Genomic DNA, 21890 nt, shown 5'->3' with positions numbered 1-21890 from the left:
CCCCAGGGCATCGTACTGACCACAGAAAGACCTATGTTTTCAAGACGTACCTATTCAACCATCTGAAGATCAAAGATGGATTGCTTTATAATTCAAGTTAAGGACTCAGTTTTTGTTGCTCTTCTGTCCTGTCTTATCCTGTTTCTTCTGTTTGTAAAGAAATTCTTGTAAAATTTGTAAAAACCTTGTAACTGTTAAAATGGCCTAAACCAGGGGTGGGCAATGAGGGCCGAGACACTGCAGGTTTTCCTTGCAACCAATCACCTCAGCAGGTGGGTTGCTGATGAGCTTCTCCCCTGAACATAAACACCTGATTGTCAATTAAATCACCTGCTGAGGTGAATGGTAGGAAGGAAAACCTGCAGTGTCTTGGCCATTCATGGCACGATTGCCTACCCCCGGCCTAAACAGTGGGTCACCTCTGAGTCTGGTCTGCTTGAGGTTTCTTCCTCACTATCACCAGAGGGAGATTTTCCTTACCACTGTCACCTGTGTACTGGCTCAGGGGGTTGGTAAGGTTGAGCTTACTCGTGTTAAGTGCCTTGAGGCAGTGTTGTTGTGATTTGGTACTATATAAATTAAATTAAACACATACCGAGTTCTTCCATCCAAGCTGAGAGCATCTTGACAAGCGTGGCCAGGACATTCCCTCCATTGAGTGATGCTGCAACAGCCAAGTACGAGCCATCAAAGTAAGGGAAGTAGGAGATTGAAGAGGCAGGCTGAGGGGACTCTGCAGGTTTGAAGTCAGTTGGCATGGCATAGGTCAACTGGGCTGAGGTGCTGATGTTAAGAACTAGGAAATCAGGAAACAACTGTTACCTGAATGTATTTACTTCATACTGCAATATAGTTTCATTCACAATGGGATCGAAAATCAACTCCCATGTAGAAGAATTTTTAGGTCCTTATTTGAACTATGATGAACTATCAAGTGTCCTGATCTGAACTGTATGTCCTCTGGCTGAACTAGCAGGTGTTCAACCCAAAAAAAAGGGCTCTATTAGTCATTCAGTCTGTCAGGGGCTTTCCAAGGCCTCTTAGGTGCTTTCCCGCAGGCCACGTGCAGGGGCCTCGGGCCAGCTGCACCTGTGGCTGAGGCCACGTGCGGGGGGCCTCAGGCCAGCTGCACCTGTGGCTGAAGGTCTTTTAAAAAAATCAGTTGTAAATCCTTCAAGTTTTAATGGGAGCGTTTGTCACATTGAAATAATGGCCTAACACCTGCTTAGGGTTCACTAGAGGACGCTTCCAATAGAAAACCATGTTTTGGGAATAAAATAAATAAAAAAGTCGAAGGAGGAGCGATGCCCGCGGGACTCCAATAAATAGATGAGCGCGGTTGTCACATATTCAGTCTCTCTAGAGGACTCAGTTTGTCTAAGCTCTGTGTCGAAGGCTTAAATAAACTTAAAAACTCTGTGCATTTTATCTTGCTTAAGGCTGAATTATTCTAAAGTGTTGTGTCCTTTTCTAGCATATCACTTGCAATTAGTTTGTGTTATCTAAAAGACGACATCCCGAGAAGACTAAAGACGAACCACGACAGAACTTGGCGAGCCAGCTTCAGGAGGGTCCAGGGGCATTCCGGCAGCCTGGGGCAGTCCAGCTCATCCCTCCAGACCGTAAATAACAGTGCTCACGACTAAAAGGTAAGCAGAAACCTTTTGTAACTTCTGCACGATCTGGAGGAGTGAGTCGGGATTTCCGCCCAAGTTGACAGGTGATATTTTTAATTGCCTCTTACCCAAAAGAACCTGGACTAAGAAAATTGATAAGAGACTAAAAAAAGATAAGATTGAAAATTATCAGGCCTTGTAGATAAAATGCTCAGAAGGTGTGTGTGTTCCCGGGAAAAAGAATGTCTGTGTGAGTGAAAGGTCAGGAATGTTCATGAACTCTGGTGCGGAAAAGAGTGCATGGAGAACTAACCTGGATGCTTGGGGAATAATTGGTGTTGAAATTCGTTACTAACGTGCCGGCTGATAGCATGCGCTGTAGGGGTTAATTTAGGGGAGTATACTGACAAAAAGATACAAGGTAATACAAGGTTATTTAAAGAGTTTAACAGAGACTGAAGTGAAATAAGTGAGAAAAAGAGTTTAACAGAGAATACGTGCACAAGATAAGCGCCTGAGGGGGCGCAGTAGAAATACCGTACGTGATAAAGAGATTTGAAGAGAAAAGTGCAAAGTAGCACAGCTGACAGTAAGTAAAAGAGCTCAATAAAGGACGTCATTTTTTAAGAAAAGAGAAAAACTATAAAAAAAATAAAATAGAGAGTTAGTGCAGAATACATGAGAATTAATGAAGCAGAAAATAGTGCAGTAAGGCACCAAATACACGCTTGTGGGGCGTGGGAGAAGCATAAGTAATTAAGTACACAGTAATATGAGGTTTTTTTTTTAAGAAAAGAAAAAGAGTATTTTCAATGCAAAGGCACATTAAGCTCACGAGGAGCTCAGTAAGTGAAAAAAGTAGAAGAAAGTGCAGAAAGGCACAGGATACGCACGCGAGGCGCGGTAAGGCGTAGAAATAAATGAAATATTGTATGCTCAGAGAGGAGCTTGTGAAAAATAATATTAAGCACAGGATACGCACGCGAGGCGCGGTAAGGCGTAGAAGTAAATGAAATATTGTACGCTCAAAGAGGGCTCGTTAAAAAATAATATATGAGTTGCTGGCAGCGCCGGAGAAGCTGTCTAACGTGAAGAAGAGATACATACTTAAACAGAACACATTGGTGTTAAGTGAATAAAAAGGTTGTTTAAAGCCGCGGAGTAAAGGGTGGCAGAAGTCTAGATAGAGATATATAGAAAGTTGTTTTTAATAATTTTTGTGTATAAAGCTTTTGAAGATTGGTGTGTGGGAGAGCGGAGAGTAAGCGGGGAGTTGCAGGCAAAGCTGTGAGGGCTTGCAGGCTGGCTGACATACAAGATTAATGTAAAGAGTACGAGGAGGAGGAAACGTTTAGACCCAACAGAAGGACTTGGGAGGTGCATGACAGGCAGAGAGGAAAGTGTGAAACAGAGACAGTGAAGAAAAAGACAGGAGAAGAGACTGCTATGTAAATACAGAGAAGGTAGATATTATTTCAAAGAAAGAAAACTAGAAGGAAAAATAGATAGTCGGGAGCAAAGACATTAGGAAGTGTTAGGGTTGTAAGAGGATTAAATAAATAAAGTTGGTTATAAATCAAAAAAGTTAAAGCTTAGATTATAGCGAAAAAGCTGACAGACTGATCAATGCTTGGGACAGTCTTTGATGGGAGACTTAAGTGATGATGAAATAATACTCCCAGAACATTACTTGACTGACGGAGACATCGAAACCCAGGGAATCAGGACACATTTTTGGCTGGAAAGGACCTATTTTGACAGTGTAGGAGCAGAACATTGGCAGGACGAACAAGAGATCAATCAGAAATTATGGCAGATTACTAAGGTAATCAATCTGAAGCAAAAGAAAGAACAATTCCCTCTAATTAATTGGGAGCTGCTGATAAGACGTCTGTGGCATCAGGGTTTAACCCCGTGGCTGGAGCTGCTTTGTGCTGATCCTATTAAAGAAATTAGCATACCATTAAATCATTTAATAACACTACCAACCGATCCAGGTGAAGAACTGTTTCCTAGGTTGACTCTGACTGTGGTCCCAAGGAAGGTTCGGTGGGAAACAGGTAAATTTTCGTATTTAGTTAAAGAAAAAGAAGACGGGCATAACAGTTGGAAATTTAATCCTTTTAAGGGTTTAAAATACAAAACAGGTGTTACAGCCAGCAAGTTATTGGTCTGGATCAGGACAGCCCCTGAGGGACTACCAGAGCACCATAGAAACACCTCACATAGCGTTTGTCAGGGTTACATGGGTAACTCTCAAGGTCAAGGTCGGGAAAGTACCCCGCTAGACTTAGTACTAAGAAAATATCCAGGAAAACGCACTAAGGCCAACCAATGTATGAGAAAGTGGCACAAAAGGTCACATGGGGGCAGGCAATGGCCTTTGGAGGGATCATTTGATCCGGTGATGTGTGAAGCAGTTGCGGTAGAAATACAGAAAAAAGAAATTAAAGATCAGCAGAAGAACGTAAATAACAACAAAAAACGCACTGAAGAAAAAGAAGTTTTGGCCTTGTTCAAGCAGGAAGCACAGAGGCTACAGCAGAAAAGAGAAAAAATGACAGAGGAAAGATCCAAAGAGACTAAAGCCAGTGCACCGAGCTGGGAAGCAGAGCCACCCCCATATAAACGTCATGATATGGGAAAGACAGCTGGACAATTTGTATTAGGAACTCGTGAAGAGGACCAAGGCATGGATGTGGAGGGCAAATTCACACTGACACTAAAAGCTCGAGAGCCACAAGGAGACAGGTCCTCAGTCTGTCAAATGGATCGTACAAGGTCTCCAAGTCCGAAAGTAGGTGGTCGCTCACCACGACCAGCAGGGGGGGCCACAAATAACAGTGACACGGAGGCAGACGAGGATAAAGAGAGAGACCTGAAGGCTCCGCCTGCACATCGAGGTCCACTGAAAACTGTCCCCTCCCACCATAAGTCAGCCGACTGGACCTTCACAGGCTATAGAGGCTCCGAAGAGTGGCACAAGAGCTTCTGTGACACACTGGATCTGGCCAGAAGAGATAATGAAGAACTAGCTGAGCAGCTTCGGCTAGCGAAGGAAAGAATACAAAGACATAGGGACGCCGAGGAAAGAAGAATATTACAACAATCGACGCCCAATCAAGGGAATCACATTATAGAGCCACCCACCCGAAAAATTTCTGGTGAGATCATCGAGAGTGCAAAAGAGGCCCGACTCAGGCAAAGACAACAACGTGTAGCCAAAGACATAGCGGCTTTAGAACAGAATATAACCAACTGGATGGACTGCCTGGAACCAGTCAGTCACACTCGATCTGGAAGACAGTATGGAGCCCCCACAGAAGAAGAGGAGGACAAAGACCTCATATGCCCATTGGTGGTTAGAAATGGTCATCATGTGTATACCCCATGGAGCTGGACAGACATGGTGGGGCTGGCCAACAGGCTGCCAGACATCACCCAAGGAGCTGGGAGATGGATAACTGCCTTAGAAGAAGGCACTGCAGGGGTAACCTTGTCTTTAGGTGACATAAAAGCCTTGCTAATGCATGTAATGGGAAAACATGACACTGAAGAATTAGCAGGAAAGGTTGGACTAACACAAATGATGGGCACTAATCAACATGATGAAGTCCCCTTTAATCGCTATAGAAACTCCATGTGGGAAGGACTGAGAAGAAAGTACCCTGAGGTCTTGGATCCCTCTAAATTGGATGATGAGGAGTGGACACCTGAAGAGTGCCCAAAGAAGTTCCTGCACCGATTCCAGAAGAGATGGGCGGAGGAAACAGGAAATGCATGAAACCATTCGCCAGCAACTGAAATCCTGTTTAAAATAACTGTAAGAAAGGCTCTACCAGATGAGGTTCAGAAAGCCCTAGATGGAGTCGTGGGACTATCAAAAATGAATTGGGCTTTATACTCTGAGCATATTTGTCACCATCTTGAAATCTACAAGAAAGAAAAACAAAAAGAAGAAGATGCAGCAAAATCCCTGACGAAAAAATTGGTGCAGATGCAGTTGGGAGAGCTAACCAAAGTCAAGAAAGAAAAAACAAAGACCCAGGCACCAATGATGACCCCTGTTCCTTCTGAGCCGGCAAGCACAGGCCCTACCGCAAACACTGCTGCCACCATACAGGCACCTGTGGTAACAGCCACACAGAGCCCCCAAGGAGCAGCAGGAAGCACTCCTACAGGAGAAGTCTCAGCACCAGTGGAGCATCACTATCACTACCATAGCACTGGCACACCCGGAAATGGACCCACCTACAGTCATGGGTGGAGAGGAGAGTCACGGAACTTTCAAGGTCAAAGAGGAGGGTGGCGAAGAGGATCTCGCCAACCTTCATTTGGAAGCAGATTCCAAAACTCAGCTCCCAGGAACAGTCAAGTGGGACCGCCTATGGGACCAACACCCCCAATAGGGGATCAACCCTCTAATGAGTGTTGGAGCTGTGGACAACCTGGACATCGAATGAGAAATTGTCCGGCCCGACCTTGGGTTGGACCCTCTGCCTATTGGCAATAGGGGGGCCTAGAGAAGACAGAGGGGGAAACGGTGGCATTGGCTATTTCGATGATACCTAAGGAAGAACCAACCGTCACTGTTAATATACAAAACAGAGATTTCCCTTTCATGGTGGATACAGGGGCAACATACTCTTCCATAGGGAAAATGGGCGCTCATCTCCCCCTCTCTGGGTCTGTAATTAAGACCATCGGCTTCTCTGGGAAAACTCAAATAATACCTTTTACACGCCCACTTCCTGTAACGATTGCAGGAAAAACAATTGAAGCACCCCTGTTATACTCACAAAATACACCTGTGAATTTGCTGGGAAGAGACATTTTATGTAAGCTACAAACCCAGATAGTGTGTACCCATCAAGGACTGCAAATACACTTTCCTGACGAAGCACTCGCCAACATTATGGTGCTTATGGACATGGAAAACAAGGTCCGACCTGTGCAACCCATGGTATACTGGCTGAAGTTACAACCAGAAAATTCAAATCTTCAACTGGAATGGGAAAAATGGAAGCCCTGGGCAGAACAATACTATGAAGCAGTATATACACCTAGTTTACCTTTACATGTCACCCTGATGTTCGATGCCAAACAAGAACAAACTGACTATGCATGCTGCTGGGATGTATTGATGAATCAACGACTGTTTCACATAACCACCACAGAAATTTATATAGGCCCCCAAGGGGCCGCAGCTTCTGTCAAGCTAACTTCAGCTGAACAACAATGGTATCAAGTGCCGAATGCCACGCCTCATGTGACCCTTTTAGTCTCGGAAAAGTACGAATCCCATGACCTAGGCCCAATGGTAAAGACAGCCTCAGAAGTTGAAGAATGGCAAAACATGGAAAGTCCACAAGTACATCTGTCAAAAGACCAGCAGTTTATACGAATTAATTTAAAAGTAAATGATGAGGCTATAGTGGAGCTCAATCCTAGACCAGAGGGACAGATGGTGTTATCGGCCCAACAAGAGAAATTGTTAGAGCAAATACCACCAGTGGTGTGGTCCAAAAGCAAAACGGATGTAGGACTAGTAAAAACAGCCTTACCAGTAAAAATAAAAGTAAAACCGGGAGCAAAACTGCCTCACCAAAGGCAGTATCCATTAAAACCTCGGGCTATTGAAGGCATAAAACCAGTAATTAAGGGACTAATGGCAGCTGGAGTTTTAATAAAAACTGCAAGCCCATGCAATACTCCTATCTATCCTATCCCTAAAAACAATACCAAAGAGTATCGGCTGGTACATGATCTGCGTCCTATCAATGCAATAATAGAAATGGATGCACCTATAGTACCTGATCCGCATACTATACTATCAAGCACCCCTGCTGGAGCAAAATGGTACACAGTAATCGATCTGTGTTCAGCCTATTTCAGTGTGTCTGTGCACCCAGACTCACAACATTTGTTTGCATTCACATTTCTGGGACAACAGCTAACGTATACACGGCTACCTCAGGGACTGAACCTGTCCCCAGCCATCTTTAACAAAGTCCTGGCTGAAGATTTACAACACCTTGACATACCCAGTACATTGGTGCAATATATGGATGATCTCCTTATTGCATCAGAGACTCAAGAACAGTGTGAAAAAGATTCATTAATTGTATTGCATGCATTGGCAGATGGAGGTCATAAAGTAAGTAAGGACAAATTGCAGTTCTGCAAACAACAAGTAGAATACTTGGGAAGACAGTTGTGTGGGACCACGCGATGTATAGCCCCAAGCCAAGTGGAGGCTATAATCAAGGCTCCCAAACCCCAAACAGTGGGACAGATGCTTTCATTCCTTGGGATGGCAGGGTACAGTCGGCCGTGGATTTGTGATTATGCTATAAAAACTGCACCTTTGCGTGCCACAATTAGAGCAGTGGGGCAAACAAGCAATGCAGCTCTCCTTGTCTTGACAGATGAGGCAACAGGAGCTTTTGAGGCCCTAAAAACAGACATGCAATCTGCTCCCGCGTTAGGTAACCCAGATTATGGGAAACCTTTCCATTTGTATGTTACTGAAAAAGCTGGATATGCTTGTGCTGTACTAATGCAGGAAACAAATGAAGGAAAACAACCATTGGCCTATTATAGTACAAAGCTTGACAACATTGAAACAGGATTGCCACCATGCTATCAGGGTCTAGCAGCAGCTGCCTTTGCATTTCAAAAAGCATCATCCATAATCATGGGACATGCAGTAATGTTGTACACGTCACATCAGTTACATGCCCTGCTAACCAGTCAACGTTTTGTCTTAACACAAGCTAGACGCACTGGATATGAAGTTGTGTTGTCCGCTCCAGAAATAACAATACAACGTTGTCACACGGTGAATCCCGCCACCAAATTGACCACACCGTTAGATGGTACTCCACATAACTGTGTGGCAGAGACAGAGAAATTTTTGAGAGCCAGAGAACATTTGTATAATCACGCCATAGATGCAGATCTAACCCTGTTCGTGGACGGCTCATGCTTTCGGGATGCCGCGGGATTGCATGCGGGTATGGGGATTGTTAAACTAAACACGGATGGCGAGACCTTTGAATTACTGGAGTCCCAAGGAATTGATCAGCCTTGTTCAGCCCAACTGGCAGAAATCAAAGCCTTAACTATGGCTTGCCAGATAGCTAAAGATCAACGTGTTAATATCTACACAGACTCAGCCTACGCTTATGGCGTATGTCATGTACATGTGAACATTTGGAAACAAAGGGGATTCCTGAGAGCAGATGGCACCCCTGTCACTCATGGAGAAGCGATTTCCCAACTGTTACAAGCTCTCCAATTACCGTCTGAGGTAGCCATCGTTAAATGTGCAGGTCATCAAAAGAATAATAACATCATAGCTCAAGGTAACAACTTAGCAGATGACGCAGCTCGCAAAGGAGCACAAGGAGAAAATATGTTTCCCCTGCTAACCATCCAAGATTGTGCCCCACTGGTTTCACTTGACGCACTGATAGTGGCTCAAAGTAGGGCCAGTGGAGAAGAAAAACGAATGTGGGTTAAACGAGGCGCTATTGAGACACGCAGTCAGGGGCCAGCGGACAAGCTGTGGCGCAGTAGTCATGGACATTTTGTGTTACCCACCAATTTATTACGACATGCAATCATTTGGGCCCACGGACCCGATCATTGTTCGCGAGTCCAAATTATGAACAAACTAAAAGCTGTCTGGTGGTCACCATATATGGCAGCTACAGTGGACCGTTTGTTGAATGAGTGCGAGGTATGTGCACAGTACAATGTCCGGAAATCATTCACAGCCCCTTTAGCCCACATTCCGGTCCCTGATGGGCCATTCAGACATCTTATGATGGATTTCATAGACATGGGAGCTGAAAATCGAGTTAAACGAATGAGATATGTTTTGGTAGTGATATGCAGATTCAGCCGATGGATTGAGGCAGTAGCCTCTGCAAATCAAGACCATAAAACGGTAGCCAAATTCTTGTGCCGAGATGTCTTTCCAAGATTTGGCATTCCAGATACTATCTCATCTGACAACGGTAGGGCTTTTGTAGCCAAGGTTACACAAGAAACATTCAAACAATTGGGTATCAAACAGAAGTTTGGGTGTGTTTATCACCCTCAATCAAATGGGACGGTGGAACGGGCTAATGGCATTTTAAAGAACAAACTAGCAAAAATCATAGCAGACAGCAATGGCAAACTAACCTGGCTGGATGCGTTGCCACTTGCTTTATTGTCAATGCGCTCACAAACTAACCGACTAACCCATTTGACACCATTTGAAGCTCTTACAGGTCGGCCGATGCCTATTCCATACCTGAGAGGACCCTACGAAGGACCATCGCTGGAGCAGCTACAAGACGAATGGCATAATTATCTGAGACAGTTAACCCAAATACACAAAACTATCTTTTTGCAGGTCAAAGGTGCTACAGAAGACAGAGAAGCAGAGATTCCACTCGAAAATCAGAGCATCCAGCCTGGTGATCTGGTTTACGTCAAAGTGTTCAAAAAGAAGTGGGACAGGCCCCGCCGAGAAGGTCCTTTTAAAGTTATTCTTGCCTCACGTACAGCAGTCAAAGTAGACGGTAAGGACACTTGGTTTCATTTAAACGACTGCTGTAGGGTTGGTGGCCCAGCGCCCCTGCGGCCTCGGCAAGCTCGTCTTGGCAGAGCCGCCGGGCCAAGGGGGGAAGCAAGAGAAGCCAGAGACCCTACAGCAGCACCGAGGGACGGCCACGCCTCCCTGCAGCCAGAAGAAGCACCGAGGGAAGGCCACGCCTCCCTGCAGCCAGGCGAACACCGGCCAAGGCGCTCACAGAGACTGACTGAACAAAGACGACGCACAGCTTCAGAGAGTAGTGGATCCCTGCCAGATAGAGCAGCGACAGACTCAGATGCAGACTCAGAAACAACTGGAGACGCAGGCCAACAGACAGACAGAAATACAGACCGACAGATAGACAGGCCACAGGAGACATCAGACTCGGACAGCAACTGAGTAGATTTACCGACAGAAGAACCACAGGAAGTACAACCCAGACAAAGCACAGATACACCACACATCCCTAGTGACAGCTCATCTAGTGACGGCTCACTCAGTAGCACATCTAGTAGCACATCTCAACAGTCATCAGAGCAATGATTAAGGAATTATTCAAGGGATTGACAATACTACTGGTGGTCAGTATGGGAGAAAATAGACATCCAAAACATACAACGGACTGTGCCGTGGCCATGGCCGCAATAGCAGCTAAACAAGGCATTCTAAACACAGGAAAAACATATAATTTGGTATACATTAAATCAAAAGCCTACAAGAACATAGGAATACAGGGAAAGCTGGGGGATTACATATTAGGCGAAGCCATTAGCATCAAATGTGAAGAGGAGGGAACACTCAACATAGAGGTAATTTGTGATAAAAGAGGATGCTGGGAAACCAAGCAAGACGTAACTGTTACAGTACATGAAGCCACAAAATGGGTAAAAATCAAACCAAGGAAAAAGAGGACAATTAGAAGCCTAGAAACAAGCAGTCACTTAGGGAGATGGGATCCCAGTACAGACCTAGCCCGCACACAAGGGTTGAAGACCAATTTATTTTACCAATGGTTGAAATTTTCGGCTAGGCAGATCAGTGAAAAGCCTTGCATAGCCTGTCACCGGAAAGGTGTGATACCTCAGGCTAAACCCCTACCTGATATCAACAACTGTTATAGGAGCCCCCAACATAACTCAGACCAAGCAGAATGCTATACACAATGTGTTATGAAAATGGCAGTAGGTGATGAAAAATATGCTGCCGACAGTAAACTTTGTCCAGTGCCTCTAAGTACAGAAGGAACCGTTCTACCTATGATTAAAATAGAGAAAGGGATGATACACCCATTCTGTATAGCTAAAGGCTTAGTAGCACAATACATAAGCGATTGGCAGGTAGGGACGACCCAGCCAAAACACCACATACAGTGTATGCAAAAGCAGCAAGAATACAAACCGGCCAAAACAGTATGGAACATTACCGTCTGTCACACCCTGCCAGCAGCAGGCATACAGTGTGAACAAATAGTACCGGCCACAGGGGGGTCTGTAATTGGACTGAATCTCACCCATGCTTCATGGGTATCTACTCCAAATTTAGCTAAGGGAACGGTACCCTTAGCTGACATCTTTTAGATATGCGGACAAAGAAGGAAACTCCTGTCATCGCTGTTCCCTAATTGGAAAGGCCTTTGTGCTCCTGTGATGCTCACAGGAGCTAAAACAGTAATTGAAATGCCAAATTCAATACAACCCATGCCACAGAAACGTTGTAAGAAAAGAGGAATAATGACACTTAAAACAGACTACAACGTCACAGTAAGAAACGGGATACCAGAAGGGATACCCCGACAGTTAGAAGCCATAGACAGTAGCAGAGTTAAAGCAGATGAAGACGCGGATAAATGGGGATGGGCATTGCCGCTGTTCGGGGTTACTCCAAAAATCCGTTCTAGGTTCCAGGAGGTGCAGTGGATTAATTACTTGTGGTATAATCAGCAAAGATACCTGAACTGGACATTGGCAGCAGTAGGAGCCTTAACCGAACAACTGCACGCCACCTCGCTAATGACAATGCAAAATAGATTAGCTATCGAGATGATGATGGCTGATGAACAAGGAGTTTGTATTATGATCAAAGCCACCGAATGTTGCACAGCTATTCCCATGCGTACAGGGGAAGACGGAAATTTGACAGAGCTCTTAATCACACTTGAAGAGATGCAACAGGAACTGTTAAGTAACTCCATAGGAGGGAGAAATGAAACTGACGATTCTGGATACATTGTAGGGAATGGAATGAATATTGGCCCACTGTTTTCACTGTTTGGGGCTCTAAGGAGAGGGTGGATATCATGGAAAGACTGGTTATATCAGATAGGTGTAGTCTTGGCACTAACAGGGGTGGCGGTCTTGCTGGTAATATGTTGTGGTATTCCCTTGATAAAATTTCTGGTCAATAAACTGATTGCATCTACAGTAGGACAGCTCCCACTGTTAGCCATCCGAGCCCTAGAAGAAAGCACAAACGAAACAGACAGAGAACCAGAATATATGGAAATGGATGAAATACCAATTATCCTCCCCGACAGCCCCCAGCTACCTAATATTGTGGCGCACACCCCAGATAGGGAGGACTGGGATGGACCGTGCTTGGTGATATTGTAGACGAGGAAGAAGACATGCACGCACATTTACATTCACACACATGCACCCACAAAAATGAGGGATAGGATAGACAATATCTGAAAGAATGACATGGAGCTGTAATAATGAACGTATATGTATATTACTAGGACACAGGAGTATGGCTGAGAGACCAGACTAGGGACCTATGCCTGATCTGCCTCTATCAAGTCTGATTGGACTCTCAGAACTGTTTGGAGAAGAGGATATACAGGAGGGATGGTCGAGACATGATTGGTCGCCACAGCCGCCTTCCATCCAGCAGCTAAACCAGTTGGCAACAGAAGGATCTTCATCGTTCCAGCACCTGGAGATGACGGCTTCACAGAATCTGCCTGCAGCAAGAGTCGGCCCGAGGACTCCACCATCACCTGAAGGACCCTTTGGACTCAGGAACACACCCCTTCCGCAGATGCCATGGAGACAGTCACATGTGCCAGTGGCAACGATACCCTCCAGGGGAGGCAGCCAAGGTCGGCCATATGCAGCAACCGCCCGAGTGCATCCTAGACCCAATTCACTGCTAGGACCTGTCCCCAGCTTTTCACCCCCAAGGCAGGAGAGATATTCTGATCAGCCCAGTGCCTCTGGAGGAGGATCAGCAGGGGTGGACCTTAGCCGAACTCACCCACCAGGACAGAGGGGAGCTTTGTACAGGCTGCTAAATGCCCAGAGTGTCCCAACCACTTGCCTGTGTGACATCAACAATACTCCCCCCACACACGAAATGCCTTCCCCCTTGTACTTCCTGTCCCCTGGACTGCACAACCTTAATCTGGTCATGGTCACCCCACTGGACATGGCAATCTTGGTTTGAGAGCTTCGTCTTCCACAAGAGTCTGTTCCAAAAACCTTGGAGCAGCTCCTGCCCCTCACAAATCACATTCCCCATGGGCTATTTGAGGAAATCATGCCACAACTGAGTCAGACAGCTACATACCTGTTAAGGATACACCGTGACAATGCCAACATCTCTTGTGCTCAGGAGGGCCTCCATACTCAACTGTGTGGTCTTCAGTCTAGTATGGACATGCTAGCCAGCATGATGGAGCATATGGAAAGGGAACAGCTAGGGCTGGCCACCACCACCCTGAATGTGGGCAAGAATTCTCTGGGGGCCCTGTACAACCTGGCCAAGCAGCACAAGGAGCTGGAAAGATCCATCAGAGAACTGCACGACTGTCTGAAAGCCAGAATTCCTGATCCTTCCCCCACTACCCCTGAAAGGCCAACCTCCCCATATTCCCCAACTTCTCCCAAAACTTCAGACGCTGAGTAAATGCTGAGGAGCGCGGACTGACGTAATGGCACTGAAAACGGACTATGATCTTGGTTCTTGAGTTTGAATTGCGGACTGGTTCCAGAAATCCGAGTGTAAATAAAAACAAAGAAGGATATATGTTAGTAACGAAGGTCGGGTAAATGTCTGTCCTTACCATCATCTGCGTAACACAGATAAAGCTAAATGCGTACACATAGATATCACATTGCAAAGTTATAAAAAGGGGACCCTTACACGGCGTGTTTGTAGATTTAGTAGTAAAGATGCACCATAGGGACCCCTTTTTCTTAAATTATAGCAAGCCTCAAGAGACATGCATCGCCTAAATTTGGCATCTGGCCAAAAAGGGCATTGGAAAACAAGCTGAAAAAGACGAAAAACAAAGTGGAAAATGTTGAAAAATGGCCTATAATGAAAACCATTATATGATTGACTAAGGCAAATGACTTAAGGACGGACATGAAGGGAAACCATTTATTGTGTTTATCATTTAACTAGACATAGCTGCGCTAACCTTAGAATAGTTTCTTGATTGGTTGACTAAATAGTGGTAACATAGGGGTTATTTGATGCATTTAAGTAATAAATGTGTGACTCTAACAAAATAATATGTAGAACCAAGTATAATGGGTTGGAGCCTCTGGTTGAGTGAGACAATAGATGCCAGAAGATGATTGGTTGCACTGATGTCAATGTAAAGCCTTTACTTTGCCATGATTAAGAGGTTGCTGTAACTTGTTTTATGTGGCCATTTTAAGTGCCTTGAATTACACCAAAACTCAATGTTTGAATGTCACCTTGCGTTGATATAATCCAGCTAATTGATCACCTTGTGCCTTAGTAGGTAGGTTCACCTGCACTTAAACTTAAATATATTTACCGTGTGAATTATCACTTATATTTATATCCGCACCAGAGTTATCAGTAATTCAAGTGATGCGTTTTTCTTTTTTATTGCAATGCACAAATGAGGATGTCTTGTCAGTAAACAACCCAAGAGTATAGTTGATGTAATGGGACTCTTTCGAGTCCCAGAGGAGGGACTGTAGAAGAATTTTTAGGTCCTTATTTGAACTATGATGAACTATCAAGTGTCCTGATCTGAACTGTATGTCCTCTGGCTGAACTAGCAGGTGTTCAACCCAAAAAAAAAGGGCTCTATTAGTCATTCAGTCTGTCAGGGGCTTTCCAAGGCCTCTTAGGTGCTTTCCCGCAGGCCACGTGCAGGGGCCTCGGGCCAGCTGCACCTGTGGCTGAGGCCACGTGCGGGGGGCCTCAGGCCAGCTGCACCTGTGGCTGAGGCCACGTGCGGGGGGCCTCAGGCCAGCTGCACCTGTGGCTGAAGCCACGTGCGGGGGGCCTCAGGCCAGCTGCACCTGTGGCTGAAGGTCTTTTAAAAAAATCAGTTGTAAATCCTTCAAGTTTTAATGGGAGCGTTTGTCACATTGAAATAATGGCCTAACACCTGCTTAGGGTTCACTAGAGGACGCTTCCAATAGAAAACCATGTTTTGGGAATAAAATAAATAAAAAAGTCGAAGGAGGAGCGATGCCCGCGGGTCTCCAATAAATAGATGAGCGCGGTTGTCACATATTCAGTCTCTCTAGAGGACTCAGTTTGTCTAAGCTCTGTGTCGAAGGCTTAAATAAACTTAAAAACTCTGTGCATTTTATCTTGCTTAAGGCTGAATTATTCTAAAGTGTTGTGTCCTTTTCTAGCATATCACTTGCAATTAGTTTGTGTTATCTAAAAGACGACATCCCGAGAAGACTAAAGACGAACCACGACACCCACTTCACAGACACAAAAGACCCAAGACGCCTGTGGCAAGACATCCAGTCAGTCACAGACTACAATCCAGCCCCCCCACCGTGTGAGGACAACACAGACTTTCTCAACTCACTTAACACCTTATTCAGCCGGTTTGAAGAAAATAACAACAACACCTACAAAAGCCCCCATCGACCTAGACAACATAACACTTCAACTGGACCCAGTGGACGTTAGGATGACCCTACTCAAGGTGAACCCCAGAAAAGCTGCAGGTCCAGACAACATACCCGGGCGTGTGCTCAGAGACTGTGCAGACTCACTCACCGACGTCCTCATAGACATTTACAACATCTCTCTGAACCAAGCCACCATACCAGCAAGCTTCAAAGCTACCACCATTGTACCAGCACCAGACCACCAGAAGTCACCAGCATCATCACTGAATGATTACAGACCCATAGCACTCACTCCCATCATGATGAAGTGCTTTGAAAGACTGGTAAAGGCTTACATAACATCCACCCTCCCCACTACTCTGGACCCATATCAATTTGCCTACCACCCCAAGCGCTCCACTGATGACGCCATAGCAACAGCACTCCACCTCTGCCTGGCTCATCTGGAAAAAAACAGTCACGCACTGATGCTGTTTATTGACTTCAGTTCCACGTTCAACACTGTCATCCCCCAACATCTGGTAGACAAGCTGAGTGCAATAGGCATCAACACTTCACTGTGCAAACACCAAAGCCCATGATCAGGAGACCACCAGAGCAAGAGCGGGGCCCAACCCGGAGAACAAGGCCCCCATCCCCCCAGCAGCCACTAACCCCCCAGTGCCAACACCCACGCCCCACCGCCACAACCCACCCCAACAACGGGCCGTGGGACCCCGGGCCGCACAGGCCCAGAGCAGGGCCACGGGACCATGGCAGAACCGGCGAGGCAGACCCCCTACCACAGACATCCACAGCCACCCGGGGCCAACCCCACATGCCACACTCACCCTACCTACCAACCCCACCATAGTTGTTACAATTAATCTCCCTTGCTGTGTACGACCCCCTAAGTGAGCAAAGATAAAGTGTTGCATTAAAAGCAGGGCAAGAGACGGCAGGTGGCAGACTGCTGTGGGCGGCCGCAGCACACCACTGTACCACAGCCTGCCCTGCAAACCCACCACCGCCTAGTGACCTTGACTCTAAATTAGCGAAGGTGTTTACTAAACGTGGAGAAATAAAGTGTGTGCATTAAAACTGCAAGGCAGGAATGGCGGATGGAGATCGCAGTGGAAGGCTGCAGCACACGGCTGCGCCAAAGCCTGCCCTGCAAACCCATCCCCAAACACACGACCGCAAATCTATATGAACCCTACACTGTGCTACTTACAACCCAATATGATGTGTGTGCAGGTACTAACCTGGTGAAGTGCATTAAAAGCATGTGACATGTGAGCCCCAACCCCAAGCAGCAGGCGGAAGGAGAGGCGCGACGCAGAGAGCGGGCCACATACACTGGCCCCACCGGGCCCCCCAGCCCAACCCCAGATCCGGCGGAGGTGCCAGGGAAACCACGAGACGGGGGAAGGCGGACAACCCCGGAGGAGCACCGGAGGCCCAGGGAGGAGCAAACCAACAGGCGGGACCGCAGATGGACGGGCCACCCCACCCGTAGGTCCCCGAACCAGGGAAGGTGCAAGATGGGACCCCGGAGTGGCAGGGGTAGCCGAGGAGCCAAAGGTAGACAGGCGGGCCACACAAACCCGGAGGGAGAGGCTGGGGCAGGGGGAGCCACATACACCCGAGCCCCAGGGAAAGGCACCCCCCCCCAGCCCAGGTATCGGACCCCAACCCACCAACGGCAGAGCAGACAGACCCAACTGAAAAGTAACAATGGCCGCCCAACTCCCCCCCGCCACCACCACCCCCACCGCCAACAGGACCAGAAGCCCCACGGGGCGGCACCTAGGTCCCCATCGGTGGGCTGGCCAGCCGCCCAGCCACCCCCCAAGGCACAGAGGCGCACCCACGCCCCTCAAGGAAGGAGCCAAAAGGAGCGCGGGCCAGCACCCGACCCAACCCCCCCAGAAGCCTGCGGCGCCAACCAGCAGCACTGGGAAGCAAACCCCCCGGACCCCTGAAATCCCATCCCCAAATCCCCCAGCAAGTCCAGGACCCCACACCCGGACACCAGACCATCCCACACGGCCAGGCCGCACAGCCCCGCCGCACCCAAGGGACCAGCCAGTCTAAAAGACACAATCTCTCTCCTCCACCAATTCAATCATATTCAAGAGAAGAAAAAAACAAAACAGTATCAGTCTCTGACAACAAGAAAAGAAAATTATTTTATTTTTTTATATTAAACCTCCAAATTCAAATTTAATGAATTGATAAATAGGGACCATGTTTCATTAAATTTTGGTAATTGGTTTTTTGATGAAGCGGCTATTTTTTTCCATCAATATACAGTAGCGTTCAGAATAATAATAGTGCTATGTGACTAAAAAGATTAATCCAGGTTTTGAGTATATTTCTCATTGTTACATGGGAAACAAGGTACCAGTAGATTCAGTAGATTCTCACAAATCCAACAAGACCAAGCATTCATAATATGCACACTCTTAAGGCTATGAATTGGGCTATTAGTAAAAAAACGTAGAAAAGGGGGTGTTCACAATAATAGTAGAATCTGCTGTTGACGCTACAAACTCAAAACTATTGTATTATGTTCAAACTGCTTTTTTAGCAATCCTGTGAATCACTAAACTAGTATTTAGTTGTATAACCACAGGTTTTCATGATTTCTTCACATCTGCGAGGCATGGAGTCAACCAACTTGTGGCACCTTTCAGCTGTTATTCCACTCCAAGATTCTTTAACAACATTCCACAATTCATTCACATTTCTTGGTTTTGCTTCAGAAACAGCTTTTTTGATGTCACCCCACAAGTTCTCAATTGGATTTAGGTCCGGGGATTGGGCTGGCCACTCCAAAACATTAATTTTGTTGGTTTGGAACCAAGATTTTGCTCGTTTACTAGTGTGCTTGGGGTCATTGTCTTGTTGAAACACCCATTTCAAGAGCATGTCCTCTTCAGCATAAGGCAATTTCACAAACACATTCATCACAAGTTGATCCAGTTCAACAGAAACTGGGCTGTGTTTCAGAAGCCTTGACGTAGTATGTCATGGGTTGGGAATCATATGACAGGGTTCTGGTGAGTGGTGCAAGGAAATATTTTGCAATCAGAATACATATACCATAGCTTTTAATGTGTGTGTATATATTACAGTAGTGTTCAGAATAATAGTACTGCTATGTGACTAAAAAGATTAATCCAGGTTTTGAGTACATTTCTTATTGTTACATGGGAAACAAGGTACCAGTAGATTCAGTAGATTCTCACAAATCCAACAAGACCAAGCATTCATGATATGCACACTCTTAAGGCTATGAAATTGGGCTATTAGTAAAAAAAAAAAAAAAAAAAAAAAAGTAGAAAAGGGGGTGTTCACAATAATAGTAGCATCTGATGTTGATGCTACAAACTCAAAACTATTATGTTCAAACTGCTTTTTTAGCAATCCCGTGAATCACTAAACTAGTATTTAGTTGTATAACCAAAGTTTTTCATGATTTCTTCACATCTGTGAGGCATTCATTTTGTTGGTATGGAACCAAGATTTTGCTCGTTTACTAGTGTGCTTGGGGTCATTGTCTTGTTGAAACACCCATTTTAAGGGCATGTCCTCTTCAGCATAAGGCAACATGACCTCTTCAAGTATTTTGACATATCCAAACTGATCCATGATACCTGGTATGCAATATATAGGCCCAACACCATAGTGCCCATATCATGATGCTTGCACCACCATGCTTCACTGTCTTCACTGTGGCTTGAATTCAGAGTTTGGGGGTTGTCTCACAAACTGTCTGTGGCCCTTGGACCCAAAAAGAACAATTTTACTCTCATCAGTCCACAAAATATTCCTCCATTTCTCTTTAGGCCAGTTGATGTGTTCTTTGGCAAATTGTAACCTCTTCTGCACGTCTTTTATTTAATAGAGGGACTTTGTGGGGGATTCTTGCAAATAAATTAGCTTCACACAGGCGTCTTCTAACTGTCACAACACTTACAGGTAACTCCAGACTGTCTTTGATCATCCTGGAACTGATCAGTGGGTGAGCCTTTGCCATTCTGGTTATTCTTCTATCCATTTTGATGGTTGTTTTCTGTTGTCTTCCACGTGTCTCTGTTTTTTTTGTCCATTTTAAAGCATTGGAGATCATTGTAGATGAACAGCCTATAATTTTTTGCACCTGTGTATAAGTTTTCCCCTCTCCAATCACCTTTTTAATCAAACTATGCTGTTCTTCTGAACAATGTCTTGAACGTCCCATTTTCCTCAGGCTTTCAAAGAGAAAAGCATGTTCAACAGGTGCTGGCTTCATCCTTAAATAGGGGACACCTGATTCACACCTGTTTGTTCCACAAAATTGACGAACTCACTGACTGAATGCCACACTACTATTATTGTGAACACCCCACCCCCTTTTCTACTTTTTTTTACTAATAACTCAATTTCATAGCCTTAAGAGTGTGCATATCATGAATGCTTGGTCTTGTTGGATTTGTGAGAATCTACTGGTACCTTGTTTCCCATGTAACAATAAGAAATATACTCAAAACCTGGATTAATCTTTTTAGTCACACAGCACTATTATTCTGAACATTACTGTATATTCGATAAGGAGGTTTGACCAGTGGTTAATACTGACTGATTGTTTATTTTTCCAATTCAGCAAAATTGTTTTTTTGGCAATAGTCAGTGCTACAAGTATAGTTTTAGATTGTTTAGTTGGCAGTTCAATAATTGCCATGTCTCCAAGTAAACATAAATTAGGAGATATGGGAATTCTATATCCCGAGATACAGGACAATTTTTCTGTGACTTTTGACCAAAACCACTGGACAGGTGAGCAGAGCCAAAGGGCATGATAATAGGTATCAGTGGTGTTTAGAGTCTGAGAAGCCCATTTTATACATCTTATATTGTGTGATATGTGTTCTATGAAGAACTTTGTATTGGATGAGTTGTAAGTTGGTATTTTTTGTCATTGAAAATGTGTTTTTACAAATCTGTGTCCAGTGGTCAGTGTCAGAGGTGAGGAGGAAGTCCACCCCCCATTTCAAGCTGGGTAAATGTAAAGCAGTGTCCATGCATGATATTAACTCATAAACCTTAGATAAGGTTTTCTTTATTGGGAGGAGGTTCTTGATGTCTGTCACTAATGTGGGTGGTTCTGGTGGGCACTGATGCGTCTGAATTTTTTATATCACAACATACTTTACTTGATGGTAATGAATAAAATTTCCTCCTATAATTCCAAACCTCTGCATCAAGTTGTTAAATGGTATAAACCTTTTATTTTGAAAGAGTTGATGAAGGTGTGTGATTCCTTTCTGTTCCCATGTGCTGACATGAAGAGTTGCTTTTATTGATCTTAAAGTCTGGGTTGTGCCAAATAGGAGCATCTATACAGATTTCCATTAGTGAGTTTGTAATTTCTAAGGTTTTCCACCAGGCAGTCAGAGTGGAAGAAATCAACAGGTTTTTAAAATGACATTTAATGGAAGCAGTAATAAAGGGTAAATCTGAGAGTTTGATGTTGTTACATTCTAACTGTTCTAATTCAATTCAGGAGCTGTGGACTGGATCGGGATGAATCCATTTAATCAAGTGTTGTATCTGATTAGCCAGATAATAATGGAGTAAATTTGGTGCTTCCAGACTCCCTTGAGATTTATTTTTCTGAAGAGTAGCGAGACTAATTTTAGCTTTTTTATTTTTCCAGTAATACTTTGAAATGTCCGAATCTAAAGTCTGAAACCATTTGACTATGGGTTTGAATGGAATCATTGAAAAGAGATAATTAATTTGTGGTAATACTTTCATTTTTGATAGTTGCTATCCGCCCTAATAAAGAGATGGGGAGGT

At 45.0% G+C, this 21890-nt stretch overlaps 1 protein-coding gene across 2 annotated transcripts in view; it reads right to left on the bottom strand.

Moving 5' to 3' along the window:
• Positions 1-21890, bottom strand: part of shpk (sedoheptulokinase) — a 74812-nt gene that overhangs the window by 8166 nt on the left and 44756 nt on the right. For both annotated transcript variants that reach the window (XM_034177506.1, XM_034177507.1), the window contains exon 6: positions 596-796. In XM_034177506.1, coding sequence (XP_034033397.1) covers positions 596-796 — 201 coding nt within the window. The remainder of the gene's footprint in view (positions 1-595; positions 797-21890) is intronic.

The sequence above is a fragment of the Thalassophryne amazonica genome, chromosome 9 (genome assembly GCF_902500255.1).
Source record: "Thalassophryne amazonica chromosome 9, fThaAma1.1, whole genome shotgun sequence".
NCBI lineage: Eukaryota > Metazoa > Chordata > Actinopteri > Batrachoidiformes > Batrachoididae > Thalassophryne > Thalassophryne amazonica.
The sequence above is the reverse complement of the archived record's forward strand: the minus strand, read 5'-3'. Positions and strand labels throughout refer to the sequence as shown.